The 24307-nt window shown below is 49.7% G+C and overlaps 3 protein-coding genes across 6 annotated transcripts in view; all 3 read right to left on the reverse strand.

The window, feature by feature from the left end:
- Window positions 1-7586, reverse strand: part of PSMD1 (proteasome 26S subunit, non-ATPase 1) — a 70356-nt gene extending 62770 nt beyond the window's left edge. The window contains exons 1-7 of the mRNA XM_068691610.1: window positions 7425-7586; window positions 5389-5432; window positions 4314-4387; window positions 3899-4068; window positions 2733-2938; window positions 1211-1354; window positions 181-407 (exon numbers count right to left, since the gene is read on the reverse strand). Coding sequence (XP_068547711.1) covers window positions 181-407; window positions 1211-1354; window positions 2733-2938; window positions 3899-4068; window positions 4314-4387; window positions 5389-5432; window positions 7425-7440 — 881 coding nt within the window. The 5' untranslated portion in view covers window positions 7441-7586. The remainder of the gene's footprint in view (window positions 1-180; window positions 408-1210; window positions 1355-2732; window positions 2939-3898; window positions 4069-4313; window positions 4388-5388; window positions 5433-7424) is intronic.
- A 1279-nt stretch (window positions 7587-8865) lies between these two features.
- C9H2orf72 (chromosome 9 C2orf72 homolog) lies at window positions 8866-14780 on the reverse strand. The gene is made up of 3 exons (XM_068692651.1): window positions 14200-14780; window positions 11379-11495; window positions 8866-10554 (listed from the first exon to the last, which is right to left on the reverse strand). The coding sequence occupies exons 1-3, from the start codon at window positions 14756-14758 to the stop codon at window positions 10466-10468; spliced, it is 765 nt and encodes a 254-aa protein (XP_068548752.1). The 5' UTR covers window positions 14759-14780; the 3' UTR covers window positions 8866-10465.
- A 6149-nt stretch (window positions 14781-20929) lies between these two features.
- Window positions 20930-24307, reverse strand: part of RPL35A (ribosomal protein L35a) — a 50149-nt gene continuing 46771 nt past the window's right edge. The window contains exons 1-5 of one of the 4 annotated variants that reach the window (XM_068692652.1): window positions 24184-24297; window positions 23833-23875; window positions 22713-22865; window positions 21671-21815; window positions 20930-20988 (exon numbers count right to left, since the gene is read on the reverse strand). In XM_068692652.1, coding sequence (XP_068548753.1) covers window positions 20965-20988; window positions 21671-21815; window positions 22713-22865; window positions 23833-23843 — 333 coding nt within the window. In that variant the 5' untranslated portion in view covers window positions 23844-23875; window positions 24184-24297 and the 3' untranslated portion in view covers window positions 20930-20964. Of the gene's footprint in view, window positions 20989-21670; window positions 21816-22712; window positions 22866-23832; window positions 23876-24113; window positions 24298-24307 lie in introns of those variants that run through there. The other 3 variants (XM_068692654.1, XM_068692653.1, XM_068692655.1) reach the window with 3 other exon arrangements.

The following is a 24307-nucleotide window of genomic DNA, read 5'->3' on the forward strand; positions in this document are numbered from 1 at the left end:
ACAGGAAATGCACTTTCTCAAAGAGTGGATTCTGGTAACATTCAATTTTATGTCTATTTCCCTAACTTAAATGGAATAACTCAACTGCTTGAAATGGAGAGCCATACACAGAACAGGAGGCTCCACCAGAGCAGGACTGTAACTGAACAATTCTGCCTTTTCTCAAGCCAATTCCCCCACCTGTCTTTCTCTGATCCAGGGACAGTGCCAGTGTTGGTGGATCCAGGCACAGAGGCAATGGGAGTTCCGACAGTGCGGAGATTCTGGATCACAGAGGACAAGAACTGCTGGCTAGCACTTTCATACAGATCAAAGCAAATTTGGTAGGCCATGAGGAGGTTATCTTCCTTCACCAGTTTTTCCAAGATGTCACTTACAGCCTGTGGGTCATCCAGGAATATCAGGCACTGAAGGAGAGGAAGGGAAACAGAAAAGAAAAATCAGAAGACATCATCTACTTCAGAATGATAAAGAAACACAATGTGAGGCCACAATCCCTTTTCCCTATTGCTTGATCTGCTGCTTCCATGGAACACCACTTCAGAGAAAGAACCATTCCCTCTCTCTCATAGGAGATAAGAATCTTCAAAGAGTTTTCACAGGTCCGTTTAAAAGCAAGACCAAGCGTTACAAATTCAAGACGCACCATTCAAGCTTTTCTACTTATTCAGCTTTATCTTTGGAAACTGACCATGTTGTCCTACTAAACACAAATTTCCAAAGCACATTAAAGTGTCAGTCAGTTTGTACAGTTGTCTCAGCTAAAATGCAACAGGAGTAACACTCATAAGTCATGTGTACATGGCATACCGATATTGTCAAATGCTTGAGAATCTGAGTAATTTGGTATCTGGTTGTTTGAATACATTCAGACAACAGCTTATAAAAAAAAGCAGTTGTTTTTTGGAGGAATAAATAAAATTCCAAACTGTGAAGCTGCTATCTGATACTCCCTACAGAGGCTTAAAATAATCAGCCATCTGTGTCTCCAAACTGCCTTTGAACGTTTCACTATTAATTGATCAAGTGTACAGTATTTCCATCGCTTCTTTCATGTTCATTTCATTAGTATATACACTTGAATTACTCAACCAGGAAAAAGTGTTTCATTTAACTGAAAAAAAAAAAAAGATCACAGATGTATTTGAATTGACATCTACAAGAACAACAACTTGTGAGTGATCTTTAAACAGCACTCTGAGAAGTTTACCTGGCACACGTTGATGAAGTCTGGTTTCTCTAGATTCATGTAGATTTTAACTAGAACTCTCAAAACTTTATTACGGAACTGTTTGTTTTGCATCAGAGACATACAGAGCTTCAAGCTGTAGGCTAGCATCCCAGGAACATCATTCTGAAACAAAAGTCAGATATATGAAGTTTAGGTTTGGATTGACAAGAAAGGATTTAGAGATTGGGATAAAGCTACCTTCTTGCCATTTTAAAAAGCAGAGCAGAGAAGACACACACACACAAAACTTCACACCTTCCCTTTTCAGAAAAATCTCTGCAGAAGACCCATCTTTAGAAAAGCTTATATACTGGTATATTGCAATGTAAAGAAAAAAATACTACCAGAAAAGGAATGGGACAAATATACAATTCAGCAGTTAAATTGAGTCTTTAATTTAGACCTAAAATATGCAAAAGATGAATTTAAAAGTTTGATACTTATTTCCCCCTCTTCACCTTTCCTGTTTGCTTTCCTAATGAAATTCACTGCATTAACATAAAATGTCAGCAAACCAAACTGTGAATCAAGAAAATATCTCCAACACACCTGTTTCTTGCTGGAGACTGAGAAACAGATTTCATACTAGACTTCAGAAAAGCAGTTTGAAATGAGTGATTTGTAATAGGCAATGAGGTTAGTAAATGCATAGCACAGTAAAGGGAACAAGGAAAGCAAGACAGATGCTGATGATTATCACTCCCATATACAGAAATAGGAGACATCCAAGAATACTGGAAAGCTCTAAATTACACCACTTTTTAGTTTAAAGGATTTACTTCTTCTGGCATACGACTGAGACTGCAGCACAACAAGATGAGACATACTCACAGAATTACTGCAAATGACTACAGGCATGCTTCTCTTAATGCCATGTCTTGGTAAAATGACTTATCTTAAACCCTCAGCGAGACACGTTAAACAGACTGTACTGCCCTGCAGCCAGGGCGGGCTAAGTTTGCACATGGCCATTTTCTAAGAATTAGAGCACCTCACCCAGCAACTGGATATTACTTATTATTGTGTTGTGTTTTTTTTTTTTTTTTTAATTATTATTATTAACCTGCCATAAATAAATCACTTACTTATCCCTAAAGATCCCTTCTACTGAATCACAGCAGATGACAGCCACAACAAAATACAAGTTCTTCCTATGTTAGGCCAGACCTACAGTCTGCTTAGCCCAGTATCATCTCTGCTAGTAGCTGACAGGTAATACCTAAAGCAAACAGCATGCATCCAGGCTTTCAGGGAATTTTCCCCCAGCAGCTAGCAGCTCAGCTGTTTTTTTAAGCCAGTGGTCTCTTTATAATTGATTAATGATAGTCTTGAGCAGCTTTGTCTTCCATGAACATGTTGAAGTGAACCCCCTGCCCCAACTCACTCCCCTTCACAAAAACTGCATAAACTCTTCCCCCAGCTTTCATCTCTTATCTTGCCCACACAAAACAGTTCAAATTCCAAAGCAACACAGCACTTCGCTTCTGGATCTTGCACGTACCGATTCCAGGATTGTTTTCTCAAAGATGTCCAGCCTGCGTGTCTCGAGTGCAATGCCAATTGCCTGCTTGTACTTGTGGTCATCCAAGCATCGCTGGAACATTTTGTTCACTATCCCTTCTAGCCTTTCATCGACAGGTTTCTTCTCCCCTTCCGGCAGCTCCGCGTTCTCCACACACTGCTTGGTATAGTGGTCGATACATTTTGCTGAAAAGATATTAAAGAAATGTAGGAGAACAGATGTCAGCTTCCGAGATGTTTGCAATTTTCACATAGGTTGGAAAACAGAGACCAGTGGGGGGTCTACCTAAAATTCAATCCTAGCCAGCATATCAATTTATTCTAAACTAGGTAACCTGGTGCTCACCACGCTGGTCTTTTTATCTGGAAGGCATGTGCGTACACGCATCCAACCAGCAAAACACAATGTACAGGAAACTGCGTGAAGATGAGGCACAAGAGCAATTTGTGTAATCAAAGACACAAATGCTAGTGGAAGATGCTTACCTCTCCTAAGAAACTCTCATTTTAGCACTGAAACCAATAAGTTATTTTTAAAATGGAGCCAAGGACATGTTCTTTGTTCAAACAGCAGGATATTTTAAATAATTGCAGAAACAGCAGTAGGAGGCTTCCCAGATCCATTGTAAGCATTAGCTGGGGAGACTGAAAGCCAGCCCTTGTCCATCAAAACCTCTCAAGGGCAACTGATACAAGTGGTCAATACTTTAAAAAAAAAAAAAAAAAACAACTTATACATGACCTGCTATTTTGTTTAAGGGGGGAGTAATAAAATTGTACCCCTCAGGTGTGCAGCTACTTTTATTAGCTGATTATTTCCAAGGTTATGCTGACATTAACAACATCAGAACACAAATGAGAGAAGGGAAAACACACAAGCAAAGCAATCTTGGGGTGAGGAACTTGCAGTGAGATAACAGCTAAGAATAGGAAAAGATTGCCAGAACTCTCAAATGAGTACTATAAAAAAATCCCAAAGCAGATGGGAAACAACGCAAAAATAAAATGGCTAAGTGTAGCTGCAGCATTAGTTTGAATGAATATAAGAGGAAGAGGAATATGGAAAAAAGCAGCTAAAGAAGTGAAATCTCTAAATTGCAGTTTTGGCAACACAAGAGCTTTTCTTTTGCAGAAGCAGTTGCTTACCAATGATCGTCTCCACATATTCCGAGTTGTCATTGACGTTGAAGAGGTCACCTGCTCCCAGGGCATAGTTTAGCGATTCCTCAAAAGCTCCCAGGTGGTAAAACACTTTGGAAGCAACTAAAGCAGCAAACTGCCGGCTCCGGAAGCCCTCATCTTCATAGAGAACTTCACTGAAAAGAAGAGAGGGAAGAGCATCAACTCTCTGCCCAGTTCTCTTAAGGCCACATAACAACTTGACTGAACTTTCATCTTTGGGACCACAGCACCAAGCTCACATCCACTTCAATTAGGGCTTTCCTGGATGTATGAGGCTAAATTCTATATTCGCCAGTATCAAGCAAGGAAAACTGCATCCATTTATATCTCATATTGTTTTAAAACAGCACACCCTGCAGTAGTGAGTGTTTTCTCTTACATTTTGTCCACTGACTCGGAGATTTCTGCCCAGAAGTCATTGACAACAGCATTCAGCTTGTGAAGAGCAAACTCCTACAGAAAATAAAAAACATGTATTACATAAAAAAATGCATTTATTACCTTTCCTTGATAAAAATGATGCACAAACTAAGACTAATATGATAAAAACTGATGCACTTAAACTTCACGTTCTACTTTAAAAGATCTTTGTAAATATTCACTCATCTTTGTAACTCCTTTGCAAAGAAAGGGCTGCTCTAAGGCAGAGAACCCTGATGCCCCTTCCCATGGTCTCTTTGTGATGACCGACTGGCTAAAATAACTGACAGCTGAAATACCTAAAAATATAAAGTTTTCAAAGCATTTGTGGCACCCTCAGCACAGCACACAGAACTCTGGCTGTGGTCTACACCAGCCATCACTGTTAATTTGGACACTGCACTTTGGCAGCTGAACGACATCCAGACTAGAGTCAGCCCACCTACAATCAGCTCAGAGCAAAAGCAGGGCTTATTCAGACCTACCGCCATCTATAAATGTTTCCAAGTGAAATATTCAGGGGATTGCCAATATTGTAAGATGCATCTCCCCCTTCTAAAATCAGTACATCACTACTTTGGGTGTTCGGTGTTGTCCTATGGATTCGTACACTGTGGAGAGCAGAGCTCTGATTGCTGTTCCCTTCTGCTACCAACGTGTTTTTCTTTCCAGAGAAAACTAGATGTGATTATTGTTTTACACATCTCCAACTGTGCTACAAATTTGATATTCTTCAGCTCTAAATTTTACATAGTCAGAACGCAGCCTCTGGCACGCGTGTAAGTAACCAATTCCCATTACCATCAGAGAACTGGGAGCTTCGGCAAAGCTCCAGTTTGCTCCATGTTCAGAAGAAGGAAGTCTGCCATCTGTTACCACCTTATTTAAGCCTTTTCTTTCAGCTTTCAGGCTGGATATGATTTGTTGCTGTCCAACCGTTACAGTTACTGAGATCCAATCACTTCTGATTGGCACATAAAGCTCTCAGCACAATGCATTTGCCATTATTTGTTTCCAGACATAATCAAGGTTACCTTGAGCTGTGGCTCGTCTTCATCCAGAAGAGAGATAATTCCAGCTGCAAAACAAGATCACAGTCAGTTTGGGACTCTGCTTTAAAGGTGAACATCTCATTTAGCTCAAAAACAAAAGAAGATGAAAGAAGGCTGCCTCTGGAATACTGGTTTAAAATTCTCAATATTAAAATTCAAAGGCCAGACCCACATTTATATTAAAAATGAATATAAAAGCTCAGAATTTGTAATTGGAAAGGTACGCGCTCTGAAGAGAGGATCCTTCTTAGAGGAAAAGGTATGAGATAGGAAGTCCGAGAACCTGGATTTTACTTCCAGCTCCATCACTAGTTTGCTGCCTGTTTACTAGCAAGTCACTTCCACTTCACCTGAAGGGCGTGAAGATCACTTTAAAACATCCGATTTTTTTTCTGCCAGGAAAACACGCCTCATAGCAAAGAGAAGACATCGTATCTCTCAGCTTTATCAAGGTTCCTGATGCTGTCCCAGAACATTTGTACAAACAGCTATAGAAACATGGTTTCACTGACACAACAAGAAGAGAAGCCCAAAATGCTTGAAGAGCAGTCACAGGTGGTTCACTGTCAGACTACAAGGATGCAATTGAAAAGGTGGACAGAGGATGTGCCCAAAATTCAACAGAACTCCCCGCTTTTAATCTTCTACTTGTTACGTAAATTGATAACTTTTTTAAATCTGCAGGAGGCATCAAGTTACAAAGGCCAGGAAGCCTACTGAAGGGCAGTGGGGCTTTCACAAGATTTTGACAAAAAATCAGGGAAGAGAGGGAGGAACCTGAGGGGGGAGGGATCTAAAAAGAGGGCACGGAACAAAACGAAAACATACAACGCAGGAAGGAAGCAGAGTAGTAGGGTCAGTCCAGGTGAAACCTGATCAGAATATCACACGGCTGACCTAGGAGGCACAGAACCAAGCTTCACACTGAGACCTGTAAGTGAGAATGTCTCCTGGCAGCCCCGAGGCAATCCTTCCCTCTGCTTGGCACCGCCACGCCTGAGTGCTGTGTCCTGCACCAGGAGCCCTGCTTTGGGAGCTAGGCACAAACCGGGGCGTTGAGCAACACGAGCAAAGAGGTCCAGGGCTCAGAGCTTGGGACACTTGTGTGGGGAGGGCTGTAACTGTTCAGTTTACCGACATCTTTAAAACAAGCACAGCTCACGTATGAGTAAGCTGGGTGTCAGCAGCAAGAGAACGATCTGATTGCTGCCAGATATGAACAGGAGCTGTAGGACCAAGGTTTATTTGGAGCTGTACAGGCTGAAGTGCAATGATAAGAAAAGTTTTCTGACAGAAATAAGGTTACTCATTTTTCCTATGGATGTTGTGGAATCCCCATAACCAGATTTTTTTTTAAAACAAAGCACACAAACATCCCTCAGCAAGGAGCACCGAGGCGGCCCCACGCCAGGCAGCACCCCTCCTTCCTGTGGTTTTCTGCTACTCTACTCCAAGTATACGTTTCGTTTTTATAAGCTCCTGCATTTTTGGTAAAAGCAATCTTCAACACACCACTTCCACCTTAATAAGCCTTTAAAACTAATTCCTGCTTCTACTTAATTAAAAACCTAAAACACAAAACAAAGGGCTCAGAAAGAGACAGCTCCGTGCAGACCATTCCCCTCCGCACCACCTCCCTCACAAACCAGGGCTCGGCCACGCACCGATTTCCACCCTGAGCACCCTCGGAAACCCTTTTTATATTTCCTTACACTCCGAAAGACCCCAGCGGGCCCAGAAGCAGCGCTTAACACCCCCCCCACGCCCCTTTCCCTGGGCCCTCCGGTCTCCCTCTCCCCCCACAAGGCCTCAGTGGGGTCAGAACCCCAATAAAGACCTCACCCCGCGTCTCCCCGGCCTCATTTCCCCCCGGAGGCCACGCTCGGTGCTTACAGATCTCCCCGTGCTGCTCCCCCCCCCCATAACCCCCCCCAGCGGCCCCCCGCGGCCTTCCGGCGGCGCCCGGTGCCGGCCCTGACTCAGCGAAACCCCGGCGGGCGGCGCGGCCCCCCCCTCACCGGCCGAGGTGATCATGGTGGCGGCCCGCGGACGGAGGTGGCGCCCAGCTCCGCCCCGCCTCGCCTCGCCCGGCCCCGCTGCGGCAACTCCGGCGCTGCCCCCCCCCCGCCGCTCCGCCGCCGCCGCCGCTCCGCCGCCTCTGCTGCCCGGCCCGGAAGTGCCGCCGAGGTCCCCTTCCGGCAGGGCCCCTGTGGTTGTCGGGAGGGGGTGGCCGCGCAGAGCGCCTGATGGGAAATGGGGGAGGGCAGGCGCGGGGAGGGCAGCCCTGCACGGTCATGGCGGCGCCCCGGGGGGCCTCGCGCCTCATGGAGGGGGGGGGTCCTGCCTCAGCCCTCCCCTCAGCCCTGCCCTGTCCTTACCCAGCCATTGCCCGATAATTCCTCCATAATTCCCCCAAAATTCCCCAAATCCCCTTCCCAATAATCCCCCCCATCCTTCCCCCAATCCCTTTTTCTAGTTCTTTCCCAATAATTCCTCAAATCCCCTTTCCTAATCCTTTCCCAAATCATCCCCCCAGTTTTTCCCTGATAATTCCCCCAATAATTCCCCCAGTCCTTCCCATCTTCTTCCCCCAGTCCTTCCCCAGTAATTCCCCCAACCCCCTTCTTACAATTCTGCCCTCCCATCCTTCCCCCAATCTTTTCACACCCATCCTTCCCTCAGTCCCCTTCCCCAATCCTTCCCCAATAATTCCCAAATCCCCTTCCCCCATAATTCACCCAATTCTTCCTCCCATCTTTCCCCCCAAAATTACCCAAATACCCTTCTCCCAATCCTTCCTCCAGTCCTCTTCCCACCCATCCTTCCCTCAGTCCCCTTCCCAAATCCTTCCCCAATAATTTCCGAATCCCCTTCCCCAATAATTCCCCCAATCCTTCCCCTCCATCCTTCCCCAAGAATTAGCAAAATCCCTATCCCCAATAATTACCCCAATCCTTCCCCCCATCCTTCCCCAGTAATTCCCCAAATCCCCTTCCCCACCCTCCCCCAGCAGCCCTATTTCCCACACCACTCCTGAGCCTCAGCCCAGGACCCTGTATGGGCAGGTTGGGCTGCTGGGGCTGTCCTACAGAAATCCACCTCAGCAGCGGTGTCCAAATGGGCAGCGTTGGTTTTCTGCCAAATAGGAAAAAATATTTTCTGCTGGGGTTGAATTCCTCAGAGAAACCTATGGCTGTGGTGAAAGTTATTAAGGAGAAGCACCAGAGCTCAACACATGGTGCAGGAGAGGGCCAGCTCTGCTCCTCATAGGCAGCTGCTGTTCCTTGCCTCCAACCTTCCCCACTACAAACAAGCAACAACCTGCCTCAGCTGGTCTGGGTGCCATACACTGGGGTCACTTCCATTCCCTCCTAACACTCATTTTATTTAAATGTAGAGAAACATCATTGAATCTGTGTATAACATTATTTTAAAGACGACACTATAGGAAACGAGCACTTTGTAATTCAGAAATGAAACGTCTTTATTCATTACAGGAAACACTTAGAATAACTGAGCCCTTAAATTATGAAATCAATTAAACCTGTAAAATTTAATGCAGCACCATCGTGTACCCACTTAATGCAGGAAAAAAAAAAACAACAAAACAAACACAAAACAAACAAAAAAAAAACAACAGTCGCTTCACTCCTCAGCCAAAGGAAAATAAATGCTTGGGGTCAGATACATTCCCAGTCACCCCTCTCTAAATCACTCGCACTTCATCAGTTTCAATGGAAATTTCAGTGCGAAACGTGCAATGATTTACCTATAAATTACCAGCAAATAAATCCATTGGATTTGTAACACTGAGGTTTAACCGCAGATTTGTAGTGGGTCGCTTCTTCATTGGTACATTCCGGGTGGCAAAGGCCAAATACTGCAAGAAAACAAAGATTTTCCACTCCCAGCCCAAAGGGCAGAGCAGCACCATCACAAAGGGCAACGACTCTAACCCCAGCGTTACCGTCGTCACCCTGGTGAGGTAGGCAAGGCGTTGCCATCCCCATCCTGCTGGTGGGGAGACTGAGGCACAGAAAGACTGCAGATGGTCATGAGTTGGGTGACAAACCCAGCCCCTGCTTCGGGGAAGAGCTAGAGAAAAGCCCAAGGCACGCTGCTGGAGGGGAGTGCTGGCTGGAGCCGGCAGTACCGCGGGTGCTCTGCTGCCACGGGGAAAAAGAAGTGAGAAAGAAGACAGACGGACACCCAGGGAGGACAGACTGCCGCCATCCAGCAGGGAACAGGAGGCAGGACGTGAGGGGCTGAAGCTTCTGGCCTGAGCTGGGTGAAATCCAAAGGCACAGCCAGGAGCAAACACAGCCCAGCAGCTTGGGCCAAAAGCAAACCAAGACCCGTTTTCTGTGGCATTAAAATAAGCATGAAACAGGTATCCCACCATTATACATTCCCTGTAAACCAAGGACTTGTAATTTTGTCGCTCCACAAGCCACAGGTAGCGTTTTGGAACTGCTTAAACATTTCTTAAATGTTTCTTCACATCACTTATCTACATCTAAGCCTTTTCAGCTGGCCAAGGCCTCACATTTAGTCCCACCGCAGTCTCCATGCCACTGTGTTGTCTTTTCCTTTTTTTTTTTCCTTGATCAGAGAGAGGGCAGGAACTTCAAAACAGCGATAAAGCATGAAAACAAGGCAGCCGGCTCCGTTTGCCTGGGAGGCCAGCCCTGGCAACCTCAGTGGGGAATTTTGCTCTAAATTAGCAAGCATTCCCCTTTCTTCATGCAGATTGACACCCGAAGTCCCCACATCACCTCACCCAGGGTCCATTCCCAAAGGGCTTCTCCAAAGCCCAGTGTCCACCAGCTGCAGGCACCCCAGGGCAGCAGGGCGCAGGGCACGGGGTGGCTCTGGCATGGACCTCGGAGGCTGTTGGCAGCCGTGGAAGACCCTGGCGAATTCCAGCAATTCCAGCATCTCCTGGGAGCAGTGGGCTCTGCGAGGAGAGGCTGAGCAGGCACACAGCAGCTCCTCCTCCTGCTGCTCCACACCAGCCAAGCAGGACCGGGACATGGATCGTGCCGGCTGCCCCGCAGCTCTAGGTGCCCGCACCTCCAGCAGCTTCTTCGTAGTTCCCATTAGGAGACAGGCTGGTCAGAGCCACTTCCTGGGGGTCCTGCTGGTCATCTGCAAAGAGCAGAGAGAGGTCAAGGGAGAGCTGGGTGGGAAACCCTTCCCTGTGCAAGCTGCAACTTAAACCAACACGGAAATAAAGCACAGGCATGAAGCAATTGCTGTATTCTCACAACCTAAGCACAGCTGTTGTTTGTTTTATTCATAATGGATTCTCATTTTGTTTTGCAAACTCAGCATTGCTTCAGCAAGCAGAGGTGACCCATGAGCAAAGGAGCAGCATCCCTGCAGACAGCCCCACGGACTCCTGCAGACTCAGCAACCTCAAAGTGCTCTGCGCAGGTATCAGGCTTCGCCTGCCTGGCATCGACTGCAAGACCAGGCACATCAATTTTCTCAGCCGCTGTCTTCCCCTAGAGGAGCTGGCTCAGAGCTGTACAAATTGGCCTTTTCAGTTGTTTTCTCAGATCCTCATGTTTTTTACAGAGGACCCCCTTGCTCACACACTCCATGCAGCAGCGTGGATCTCTGCACCACACCTGAACAATTTCCTTCCAAGGCTGGCTGCCCTCTAGCTCATCCCTGCCAGCCCCAAATGCAAGTGGTTTGGGGCTGCAGCCAACAGTATTTACAGAAAACATCACGTAAAATTGGGGTGATGCTTCCAATTCACTGTGTGGATACAGAGCAGTCGTGTCACCAGGATCTCCTGCAAAAGGTTCTGGCCAAACTTGAGCCAGGAAAGAGATGTTTGGAGCTGGAAATGGCTTCAGGAGGCCACCAGCAAGGGGTGTGGGCATGAGGATCACCAGGGAGTCAGTGGGGAACCTCCAGCAGTCACAGCAGGAGTACAAGGCCCTGGCGGGAGCTGGGCATACCTTCATGAACATTGTTTGCATCTTTCGATACGTGGCCTTTTCTCCGGCTCCTCCGGCTCCAAGAAGTGCACGGCAGGAAGGCAGGCAGCCTCCACCTCTCCCTCTCCTTCTCCTCTTCTGGACAAACCAAAGAAGACCAGTTCAGGACAGTGCTGGGTCAGCGCCGTGCTCCCCCCACCTCCCAAATCACTCCCTCCAGAAGCAAAACCAGGGCCCTCCTTGCCGAAAAGCACAGGGCAGCTCCTGGAAATCCTCATCTCAGGCTTCCAGTGCCTGGAAATTTGTCCCCACTGTGCCACAGGACTGCCAGAACCCACCCTGAGGGCTCGTTTCCCCCAGCAGACGCTGGTTTGGATGGGGCAGGCACTGGTGGCCCAGGAAGAGAAACCTGGCAGGGGCTCAGCCAGCGCATGTGGTGGTCCTGAGGACTAACACACCTACAGCACTCCTGCAGGAGGAAGGGTTTTTTTTTTATTAACACACGGCTTCTGCCATCTCGACCTACTGACTGCTCCCCCCTTTATTCAGCAACCTTACAGGGAGCAGGACACCAAAAAACTAAAGCTGTAACGCCTGCAAGGTGCAGAGAGCATGTGGCCTCCATCCACGTACAGCATTTATTCTGGAGGACGATGAAGGTCACAGCTCACAAGCTGCTGGAGTGTTTCACTGTAACATGAAGGCTTGCAAACACTACAACAATTTTGCACGGTCTCCAAGAGCAGCAGCTCAGCATCCCCATTGAAATACCTCACAGCCTTTCACCTCCTAATCAGATCTTATCTCCCGGTGACAAATGATAAACCGTTTCAGCGTCCTTCGTCTTATCACACCATTGCAACACCAAAAGCTTTACATTAGCCGCCGTTTCCTAGCCCTAGCCGTCCACAAACCAAAACCCGCAGCCACAAACACATCCCCTCCTCACAGCCCTCAGGGGCTCTGCACACTCCGGGCATCTGGCTCGTTCCTGCTGAAACCTGAAGGGACGTGAGCCCCGTTGTTGCTCCCATCCCAGCTCCGCCACACAATGAGCAGAGCCTGGGACCTTCCCAGCAAGGGACTCAGCTCCGGGGTGGCTCTCCTGGGCAGGGCAGTGATGTGCTGGATGAGGAAGGGGCACCAAGGCCGGTCTGAAATAAAAAGGGCACGAGCACACGGACACAGCCTTGCAAGTTACACCACTGGCAACAAACGTGGATGCTCTGCGTTCCTCCCAGTATCCTTATTCAGATGCAAGAGCAGCTTTTGTCAGCTTAGCACAAGCCCCTTTCAAAACTGAGAAGGGAAAATTCAAAGCTGAGAAGGGAATCGTGACAAGCTCAGCCCCCAATGAGGACATCTTTCTGTGGCACCCCTAGAACCTGCTTTGCAGGGCGCTCCACACCCCTAGGCCCATATTTCACACATTCCTCCCTCACACTACACTAAACATATCATTCTCCTCGGGAAAGGCCACAGGGTGAAGGAGCCCAGGCCACACTGAAGCAAATTCTCCTCCATGTGGCTGGCACTGCCACATCCCCAACTCTCCGGAGTGGCACAGCAGGAGCCACGTGGAGATTTCAGTATGTAGGGCTCACAAGGGCATGAAAAGAAGCTGACCCTGCAGCTGAGGAGCATCCTCATCACACACGCAGGCCATGGGACACTTACATGACTAAGAGCACTGTCAGAGGTGAATTAAAGCTGAGTCCTCCTACCCACAACGCGTACAAAGCACACACAGACAGGCTGCTGGCAGCGCCTGCTCAGGCTTTCTGCTCCTCTTTCTCACAAAGATATGAGCTCTGAGGCAAATGCCAGCAGTGCAAAGGGGAAAAAAGGTTTTCTGCCTCTGCAGCTGCTGTCCCAGCAGAGCAGAACCGGAGGGAGCACTGGCGTCTGGGAGATCACCAGAAGGAATTCTTGCAGTGGGAACGATGTGAGGAGAGCGAATGCCTGCAGGAGGAGAGAAGATGGAAAGGAGAACAAGCCTGACTCAGCACTAAGGGTTGGCAGAAGAGAGCCCCACACCCTCCGGGGGGATGCAGCAGGTCCCAGGGGGATGCAGGGGGACCCCTCAGGGGCAGGGCCCAGAAAGAGCAGAACGCCGGAGCACCAGGACATGAAGTGGAGCAAGAGAAAAGTGGGAAAAATGAAAAGAAGGAAGAAGAAAGGGGAACAGCCCAAGACAAGCAGTGCCTAAGATTAACGTGAGCCTGTATTATTTTTTTTATGTGGCTGCCGTGGGGCAGAGCCTGCCCAGCTGCCCAGCGCCCTGTGCCTGCACACAACCACACCTCGCCTCTCGCCTCAAGGTCCCGGTGACACCCAGCTTGCATCCTGCCAGCCTCACGGGGCTCACAGTGGCCACCCAAACACTTTCTTGTTCTATCTCATTCCGTGAAGCCGACACCAGCACTTTCCTCCTGCAGGACCTGCGGCACGGCCTGCCCCCCAAGCCCCCGTCCCCTGGATGTAAGCACGGTGTGCCACCGTGTCACAGCCACCACCTGCCACATCCCTGCCGTCCAAGCGCTGCCTTCAGTGCTTCCCAAGCTGCCAGGGCTGGGATCCCCACCGGGAAGGGGCAGATCCCATCGGGAGGGCTCAGACCCCACCAGCATGAAGCTGATCCCTTTGGGTCCAACCGAGGAGGGCCTGATCCCACCGGCCACCGGAGCAAATCCCATTGCAGCAGAGCACATCCCATTGAGAAGCAGCACTTCTCCTTGGGCTGGCATCCCTTAGGGACGGAACAGCCCCCGATAGGAAGCACCACGCGGCTCCCTGACCCACCCGGGCGGGATGCCCACCCTGTGCCCGGTCCCCCCGGTACCTGCGGGGTGCTGCAGGGCTGCTCGCAGAGCTCGGCAGGCTGCGGCACGGCACTCCCGGAGAGCTGCGGGACTCCCGGGGCTGTACCGAGCCCCCTGCACGGTTCCCGGGGCCGGGAAGTGGCGGCGGAGGGTGGCGTCCAGCACCGCCGCATCCTCCCCGTCCCCCCCGGGCAGGAGGACACCGACGACGGCGGCGGGCGGAGACCCCGGGGGGAGGCGACCCCTCACGTCCCGCACCACCTCCCGCAGCCGGGCCCGGTTCCCCCGGCCCCTCGCCGCCCCCCCTCGGCACAGCACCAGCAGCAGCCCCGCAGACAGCGCCCGCCGCCCTCCTTCACCCCCCCGGGAGCGGCACCGGGAACGGGAACGGGACGGGCAGCCCGGGGTCGTTGCAGGGACCGGAGGAGCTTCGTCTCCCAGCAAATCTCGGGCGAACGAAGCCAAGGTGGAAGCCACCGGGGCTCCCTCGGCCACCTCGGCCACCAGCAGCACCGCCCGCCGCCCCCCCGCCCGCTCCACCAGCGCCCGCAGCTCCCGCAGCTCCTCCGCAGCCTCCATCCTCTGCAGCCTCCTCCCCAGCCTCCGCAGCCTCCTCCCCAACCTCCCCAAGCTCCGTGGAGCCCGGCCCGCAGCAATGCACCGCCCCCCCACCCCCTCCCCCGGCCCGCCTCCCGGCCCCACAGCTCCGCAAGGGGCTGGCCCCATAGCGACCCCGATAGATGGGGGGGTGACCGCACGCCCCACGCGTGTTATGAGCCCCCCGGGGGGGTGGTGGGGTGGCCTCCGTGGGCACCTTGGGTTGTAGCCCACAGCTGGCTGTGCTATAACCCCGATAACACCACGCTGTGGGGAATAGTCAGCACCCCATGCCCATACCCACCCCACAGCTCGCAGGTTCGCCAATTCATGCACGAGCACAGAGCATCAGAAAAACCCCAAAGCCAAGCTGCGACCCCACCCCACATGCTGCACCTTGGGGTCCCTTCCCACGCAATCCTCCTTTGCTCCCCCTCTGCAAACACCGCATCCCCCCCCAGCACAAAACACAACCCCTGAGCCCCACCGGCCCTGGGACACGTCCCATGGGAGCACGGGATGTTTGCAGGGGTAAATGTGGGGCTGTAATTAGGGTTTCAGTGCTGGCACATGTTTAACAGCCCCAGCACAGGGAAGAGGCCACGAGCTGGCACGCCTGTCGGTGAACCAGGAAGCTCCGACCTGCAGCACACGTGGTGAACGCTTTCCCTATTCCACGTCAGAAGCGGGTCCCAGACTCCCCAAAATATTTAATAGCTCCCCGTTTAATGGGGGAGGAAAGGCTCAGAGGTGCCAGCAGCAGGCAGCTGCCCTTGCAGAGCACCTCTGTGGGACATGGAGGCCCCAGAGCATTGAGGATGGAAGCAGAGCAGAAATTCATGCACCACCCAGCCACCTGGGGTCTGTGCTTCCCAAAAAGCCACCTTGCCCGCTCCCTGCCTGTCCCCTTGGCCACCAGTGTTAAGTCAGGAAAAAGCATGCTCCAGCTACAAAAGGTTTAGGAACGCTGCCCCACACCAGCATCACGGGGCTGGACAGCCTGGGCAAGGGTTTCAGAGAGACTTTCTGCCCTAGCTCTTAGTAAAAGTAACTTACTCATTGACTAGTGCTGATAACCGGGTTGGGGGAGATAAACCAGGGGGATTAGGCTCCTCTGCCAAAGATCAGGGTCTGTTGTTGCAAGAGGCTACACTCCCGCACCAGTATGGGGATCCTGAGAGCAGATGTCAGCGTGCCAGGGCTACAATCAGACATGGCTCAACACCCAGGTCTGGCCTTAATGTTGCCCAGATTTTACATTTACGAGGATCTCCTCTCATCTGGTCAGAATCCTGCTCGTGGCCCTGCATTTTATCTGGGGGAGAAGAGCCCTGGGTGCAGTCAGCACCAGGAGCCGTGCCAGGAGCAGCAGCAGGGGCACCAGGAAGGTGCAGGTCCCCAGAAGCCCACAGCCTTGGGTTCTCTCTGCTCACACCTTCCCCTCTTACAGAATTTTGGGTATGGAGCTCGTACCAGGGGTTCTCCAGACACCAGCCACAAGCAGAAGGTCTCCAGGAAGGGATTTGTACAGCAAGACATCTGAAGAGCTCCTCCCTGCAAGCACCAAGCCAAGGAAAGGCTCCTGCTTTGGAAGTTTGACCAGGGGAAACCCAGACCTGTTTGCTCTGAGGATGTGGGGCGCTCCCTGCAAACCAGCCCCACGGCACATTAAAACTGCACGCCAGCCTGCCAAAACACTGCTGGCACATCCTGCAGCATGGCAGAGCCAGCGACACCCCACCCGATGCGCCAAGACCACCACAGCATCGGTCTCGCAGGGCTCTTCTCAACCAGTGCCGTGCCAGTGGCTCGCACAGAGACCCCAAAATACCTCGGGAAGGGGGCTTTCGGCAGGTCACTCCCCAGGTTGATGAAGTTTTTCCTTGTGGGGAGGGTACAGGAAAAACCCGCAGGGATCTTCCCAGCTGAGCCCAGAACAAGCACTGCTGGCTATTTCTCCTCAGTGGCCCTGACGTTTAAACTGCCAGCACAGCCACCCAAAAACTAATATTTGGGAACGGATGGAGCTGTTCTTTGTGGCCTCTGCGATTGTACGGTTAATTTTGGGTACACATCCACCATTGCCAGAGGGGGCTGGTTGGAAAGGTGAATGTCACCCACAATACCCAAACAACCGCGTTTACATTTCCTTACTCATTAACAGAGGCGAGATCTTACAGCAAATACACCTTTATCTCCCCTTGTGGTGCTTAAAGAGAGAGAGCTCACACGGGTCAGAGGCAGCCGTCAGCTCAGCACTACTGGCAGTCCCCAACAAAGCGACTCCAGAGCTCTGGCAGGCGGCCGAGCAGAAAGCCAGATGTGTTTACAGGGCCCGACACTCTGCCCTTTGCCTTCAGGCAGCAATCTGACAGAAGGGCTTGTAGGAAACCTCTACGGCTTGCCCTAAACGCGGCAGGGCAATCGCACCTCTTACATATGCCTGTGCCTGTTTAGGGCAAATACACCATCTCTTCATTTTGGACTTCAAAAGGGGAAGAGAGGATGCTTTGTCCAGAGAAATAAATATACCTTTTATATTAGGAGTGCCTCAACGTCTAGGCAAGACCAAAGATCTGTGGGATTAGGCCCCTTAGGAGATGCATTTACCATGATTTACCTCTCATTTAGAGAGCAGAGAGGACAGGAAAAAGGCTTCTTATCTTTCCTTTCTATTTACGTGTACCCCAGGCAGGTTTCCAACCCAAAGATTTCCCAACCCCACTTTGCCATCAGTTGTTTGGTGAAGCTTCTCCCATCACCAGTTTCTTCCGATACAGACAAAACCCTGTTGTTTTTTTGTTTGTTTTGTTTTATTTGAGTCAAGTGATCCCTGGGCCCTGCCAGAGCCAAGGAAGAAATAACCACCCTGTCCCTGTGCTCCCAGCCTCGAAACCTAGTGGCCATGGGTTTGATGACAGGACCTGAGCCACGAAGGACAGGTCCATCAGCTCCCCAGGCTGGAGTCGTTCCAATGGGCAGAGCAGGATGTTTTGGAGCTGCCTGCTTTCACATCGTTGAGCCCTGAAAGGGGCCACAGGTAGCCAGCTGGCAAGGTTCCCTCCTGGCACCCTACCTGATTGCCCCAACACGCGTTTGGACTTTGTCCTGGCACGTAGGCACGACGCATTGGATCAGTAAGGAGCAGGGCTCCTAAAATTTTCTTTCAGAAAGAGGCAAAGCTTGGTTTGAGTGCCATTTTGATGAAGATCTTCTTTTGGAGGTGGCAATCTGATGCTCAAACACCAGGAGCCCATAGGACTGATGATCCTCAATGCTCGCAGTGTGTGACACCAGCTGAGCAGAGCAGGTCGCTCTCTCTGCCTTGGGAAGAGACCTGCAGCCCTCAACAGATTTATCAGTCTGGTGCTTCACAGCTTCTGTCCCACCAGCAGTGCTTGGCGGTGCCACACAAAGTGCCTGGACATGGCAGGAACGTGCTGACAGGAGAAACTTGAGTGACACACAAATTGTGCCTGAAATTGGGTGGCTAACCAGCTTTTGGATGTTTCAGCAGATAGCAGAGGCACAGGATTCCATCATGGTTACGTGCTTTAAGGATGCTCTAACGTGCTGAGGAGTCTTTTGAAGCTGAGCTTTCTACAATGACAAACTGCCTGAAGTGCCCGCAGCACGCAGAAAGCATCTTGTGTTGACTTGAGGGAGGTAATTTCTGCTTTAGCTTGAACCAAAACAGCAAGTGGACACCAAAAAAAGGTGGGGCTTTACCTCAAGATGCCTGATTGCTCATGGAAGGACTCTTCCACAACACAGAAATCAGATCAAGTGTGCTACAATTACATCCAAACAACCAGACAAGGTCATTTTCCTCCCTGTCTTTTAAAGATTTTTTTTCCACAGAACCAAAACCTCATCCAAGAGGCTGCGATGTACCAGCATGGTAGAGTAAAGGTAGAGTAAAGGTAGAGTAAAGGTAGAGTAAAGGTAGAGTAAAGGTAGAGTAAAGGTAGAGTAAAGGTAGAGTAAAGGTAGAGTAAAGGTAGAGTAAAGGTAGAGTAAAGGTAGAGTAAAGGTAGAGTAAAGGTAGAGTAAAGGTAGAGTAAAGGTAGAGTAAAGGTAGAGTAAAGGTAGAGTAAAGGTAGAGTAAAGGTAGAGTAAAGGTAGAGTAAAGGTAGAGTAAAGGTAGAGTAGTTTCTTCCTATTTTCTTCTGGGTTTCTTCCACTGTGCCAGTGCTGGGACAGTCTGAAGCCCAGAGGCAGCTCTGTGAATCCTGCTCTGACTCACTCCCTACTCACAGCTGAACCAGCCCAGCAGGCTTCCAGGGGACATCGCTTGCTCCAATCGCATTTCATGCAAAGCAGAAAGTCAGTGATTTTTGACAGGAAGATTCCTGAGGGAGGTTGTTCAGCTTTGATGCAGCAAAATCAGGGTTTTGGAGCGGGATGGCATGAAGCTGTGGGAGCAGTGTCCCCTTGTGGCAGCAGGCAGCTGAGACATCCTCAGGATCCTGCCTGGCCCTTCCCTGCAGGCTGCACAGAGAGATTTCGATGTCTGTCCTTCCTTGGGACATGATTGTAATTCCCAGATCACACTGCTTGTGAAGCCCAGCTCATCCTGGTCACAAAGCACCACACTGACCTCCCCTGCTCCTCAGGATGGATCACCACCAGCACAGCTGGCACACAGGGGAGGTTCCTCACCTTCCTGAGGGTCTCACCCAGAAGATCCCACTGCATGAACTGCTTCAAAGTGCTGGCTTGCCACAGCATAAAAATCAGACGTGGCCAAATCTCCTCCTTTCCTTCCTCCGTCACCCTCTCCACCTGCTGTAGTTTGGCACATCAACTGTGCCAAACGGATCCTGGACAAAATCCAGCAGCACAGTGGGGGCTGTCACATTGGCATCTCCATCACCTGCAACTGCTCCGTACAACCAAACACTGGTTTTGGCAGGACCAGATAAATGCTGGACTTGAGTTCTGACACAAAGATTAACTCAGTGGCAGCACTCATTAATTACCTTCTCTTCAGCAGAAGCCAAACACCCAGCAGGGACCAGTCTGACCCACACGCTGTCACAATCTGATTCGCCTATTAGTTTTCTCCTCATACCTCTGGTACAGCCCCAACCTGGAAATTCAGTTTATGTTCCACCCTGCCCTTCTTTGAATCCTACAACTTGGTGTTTCTAATAAAGCCCTGCTTGACCCAAGTACCCCCCCTAAGCTGCCCAGTTTCTCTCCATCCACGTAAAAGCTGCAGCTTTCCAACTTCACATGTTCTCATAACCTCAAAGCAAAGACAAAATTGTTTTTAGTGCTTGAAGCATATCTAGAGAAATAATGTATAAACCAGATGACAGGAGCCAGCTTCAAACAATTTGAATTTCACAAATAAAGTAATTTACCCAATAATGTATTCTATCTATACCTCCTTCAGAAGGGAAGGCCATTTATGAAATACTGACCCACCACATAAAAGCGGCAGGGCCAAGGAAGCTCACTCATGAGGTGGGAAAAAAGAAGACACTGGAGTGAGGGTTAGGGCAATGACTCACTTGTCTCAGCAGCTGTCACCCTCCTGTACTGACGGGTCATTTTGGGAATAAAAGAGGACTGTGACATCAGCAGTAGCCATGCCAACCTGCAGCTGCCTGAAACCTCTCTTAAAATTAACCATTTTTTTTGAGAGACGTACCAAGAAACTTGGACTTCTAAGTATCCTTCAATCCGTTTTCACTGCTTTTTTGATCAATAAACATTAAAGAAATCGTGAAAGTAACAGGGTATCCTGATTTAAAGATCCTTCCCATCCCACATACTCTTTGTGGTAAGGCTGGAAAGGAAACCAGCAAGTATACAAAGTTTCCCTCTAACTGGGAGGCAAGGAAATACTTCTCCCGTTCTGTAGAAAACTTGCGTGCACAGTCTGAGGTTGTAAACATTTATTGCTCAGCCCTGAAAAATCGGTCATTCTACGATGGAGGCAACGACAGGTCACAGTAAGGGCTGCCAGTTATTTGCCTTTAGAATGCAGTCTGCTGTACAAGTGCCTTGCATGGGTCAAATCTCCATCTGAGGATCTAAGTTTGGAGCCACTACATCACTGTGCTGTACGCTCTGATACGCCACTGAAGAACAATAAAATCCCTCAAAGTAGGTGGAGAAGATAAAAATAGGAATGTACAAAAATGAAACAGACTCTGCATTTTATTTCCAATAAAAATTTAGATCCTAGACGGGTACAGCATCTGTAAAACACAAGAATAGAATCACATTAGATACCTTGTTATGGGACTGATTTTAAACAAGCTTCTCTTCAACTGCTATAAAAGCAACTCCCCCATTTACACAAGAGGTACAGGCTCCCCCACAGCTGTCAGCTCTCCTGCTCACTGAGAGGAAGAGGCTTCATGTGTCTGGTTTCAGGATTTAACCATGCTGCTCCTACTGTGCTTTTTCTAAGGCACAGGAGAAAGACAAATGAATAATCAACATCCCCCTCTAATGATTCTTTGGGCAAAATCACTAGGAAGATAGTTGTCCCTCAGTTAAAAACATTTGGGAGGTAGGAGAAAAAAAACTGATGCCACAGTTCCCTTGCCATTGGGTAGGAACTGGGGTAGAAAAGCAGAAAAATTACGTATACAAGATGTGAGGAAAAGAAATAAAAATATCTTTACAAGGCAGCTGAGGAGTCCAGGAACTTTAAGAGCCTTTGGAGGCAGCCTGAACAAGCACACAAAACCCTTCACAACACAACGAATCCTCTCAGCACAAGCAGCCAGCAATAAACCTCTCCTAGCTTCGCAAGGAATACACAACAGCAACAGAACAAAATCAGAGTTCAGGCTTTCCCTCACAGTCAGGGGGATTAAAACGCACCCCGAAAGCTGCCAATGAATGCCTCGTTGCTGAACCCGAACTACTCACCACTCGGATTCTGTGTCCAATGGCCTTGGCAGGGAGGTTGGAACGGAACTTGGCACGAACCATGCCGCTGTTCCCATGGGCACGGGTTACCTTCCCCCAGATCACTCGTGTCCTATTGGGCTTGCCACCAGGGGTTGCGGTGTTGCTGAGGAAACAGAAAAGGTTCTGAGCACACAAATTGCACTGTGCCTTCCAAATGGGGTAAGTGCTGCAGCTGGTAGATTGTCACAAGCTCCAAAGAACTCTTAACAAACCGTAAAGCTTAATAGGGAAAACATCGATATTAAGATCTAACTGAGAATTCCTCAATTTCTATTCTGACGAAAACACAATATTTTTTATCTAAGATTTTGCCAGAAACACCACACGCATGAGCCTAAGGCACTGGGACCGGCCACAACTACCTTAGAAGAAAAGCCACGTCATTTTCAAAATGATGCTGGTCACACAAACAGCCTGATAAGTTTTATTCAAGACAATTCTCAACTCCTGTATCTCAACAATTATGCTCAAAGAAAAAAAAATAAGTGGAAAGCAATAAGCAACCACTCTGAAGACCTCCACCAATGCCAGCACAGCAGAAGTGCTCTGACATGGACATGCAAAAGCCAGGATAAACTTCTCCAACCTTCACAAAATATTCTGCCATTAAATATCCCAATAACAGTCTTCAACACAAGTTCATCACACCTCCGTTTGCTCTATCAACCTGCCTTCAGTTTTTGCCAGACCCAAGCAAAGGTTGCTTTTCTTCCCGTTTGCCCTTTAATACATCATTTGTAACAGTGAATGATTATTATACGTTAGGATCATGATTTGAATGATGGACACATAGGTCAACTAATTAAAAAACAAAGGACTTCAAACTTAAGAACAAACAAGGAAACTGCTCTAAACAATACTGTATGGACATTGTTTGCAAGCTGAGCTCTTTCTCTTTTTGCTCTATCTAAAGATACCTAAGTAGACTGCTCACACCCCAGCATTTGCAAAACCTGGCATAGAAGTTGACAGATTTGGTTTAGCAGTAAAAATGACTTACTTTTTTGCTTTGTACACATAGGCACACCTCTTGCCCAAGTAGAACTCTGTCTCCTGGCGAGCATAGACCCCTTCAATTTTCAGAAGGGCAGTGTGCTCCCGCTGGTTTCGGAGGCCACGCTTGTAGCCAGCAAAAATGGCCTTGGACCACAACCTAAAGACATGGAAAATGTACAAATTAGCTCAGTCCAATACATTAAAGATAAAGCCAGACAACGTGCTCATTCAGAACAAACTATTTCCACACCAACAGAAATTTAGCTGAGGAAAAAAAACAGTTCTACCAATTCTACCAGTTACTGCAGTTCTACCAATTACCACAAGTCTTTACATTCAAGGAAGAGAACAGTTAAGTAACTGGGACAACAGTCTACACACGTATACCACATACATTGAGCTTCTTGTGCTGCAGTTAAACATGAGCTGCTGCAGCCAAAGATATTAGCAACAATTCATTTGCAGCCTCAAACTGCAGTTTATGCGGAGAGGCAGAAATAGAGGCCTACAACTCAGTGCACGTGTGCTGGACGACTTGACACAAACTCAACAATTCTCTGTGACAAAAACTTGTTTGTGCTATGCACTTAAACCAATGGCATGGCTTATTCCACAAAACATGACCGTGTCACACCTGTATACAGCAACCGTAATACGATAGTACTAAGGTAAATAACCCAGTTCTATCTTCCACACAAAATAAACTGCATATAAATATTAAAACCCCAAGATTCAGTTTTACTCCCTCTGCTATCTATGAACACAATCCTCCCTATATCTATAGAAAAATACGTCAGTGGTACGGCACCTCCATTAATCAATGAAGCAATATGATCAGGACAAAGACTAACCAATATTAACAGTCAACAGTCTACTGACAGGCGTGGGACAAAACAAAACAGCTACTACCAGTTCAAGGCAAGGATTTCAGAATACGCAGACCCAATTGTGGCGGTCTGACAGACACCCAGGATACTCAGGTGTACTGGCTAGAGAAGCTGCCGTGGAAGACCAGAGCAGGCACAAAACACAACCCACCGCCCACAGCTTCAGCCAAACCCTCGCAAAAGCCCCGTTTTTAGCAGAACCTGCCAAAATCACGCAGCGTGGGGCGGCTCACTCACCTCCCGCTCATGGTGTCCTCCTGCAGCCCTGGTCCCGGCAGGCCTAGAACGACACACACACACCCCGTCAGCCTCCCCCGGCCCTGCCCGGCCCCACCACCGCCCCCGGGGCCTGCCCCTGCCTCACAGCGGGGGTGCGGGGGGGGCCCCTCCGCCGCCTCCTGGCACCGGCCGCTCCAGGCCTCAGGCGGCCTCCCGGCACCATCCGCCCCGCATCGGCGCCATCCCGCCCGCTCCTCGTCCCGCACAGCGCCAGGCGGAACGCCCCGGGGGCCCCGCACCCGCCGGCAGCCCGATGGCGGGGGCAGCTCCCCCCCGGTCCCGGCCCGGTGCCGCCGCGGCCCCGCTCACCCCTATGGCTGCGCACCAAGATGGCGGCGAAAGGGAGAACCCCGCGCGCTGCCTGCCGGGATACGCTCCGCGAAGGCCCCCACCGGAGGGCGGCCCCAATAGAGCCTGAGTGAAAAAAATAAAT

The sequence above is a fragment of the Anas acuta genome, chromosome 9, assembly GCF_963932015.1.
Source record: "Anas acuta chromosome 9, bAnaAcu1.1, whole genome shotgun sequence".
Taxonomy (NCBI): Eukaryota; Metazoa; Chordata; class Aves; order Anseriformes; family Anatidae; genus Anas; species Anas acuta.

Excerpts from the sequence above, each read along its gene's own strand:
- C9H2orf72 (XM_068692651.1), bottom strand. The coding sequence starts at position 14,758 with ATGGAGGCTGCGGAGGAGCTGCGGGAGCTGCGGGCGCTGGTGGAGCGG. Across the intron at positions 11,496-14,199 it reads AGCCCTGCAGCACCCCGCAG|AAGAGGAGAAGGAGAGGGAG; the intron begins GTACCGGGGGGA and ends TGGTTTGTCCAG. Across the intron at positions 10,555-11,378 it reads TGCAAACAATGTTCATGAAG|ATGACCAGCAGGACCCCCAG; the intron begins GTATGCCCAGCT and ends TGCTCTTTGCAG.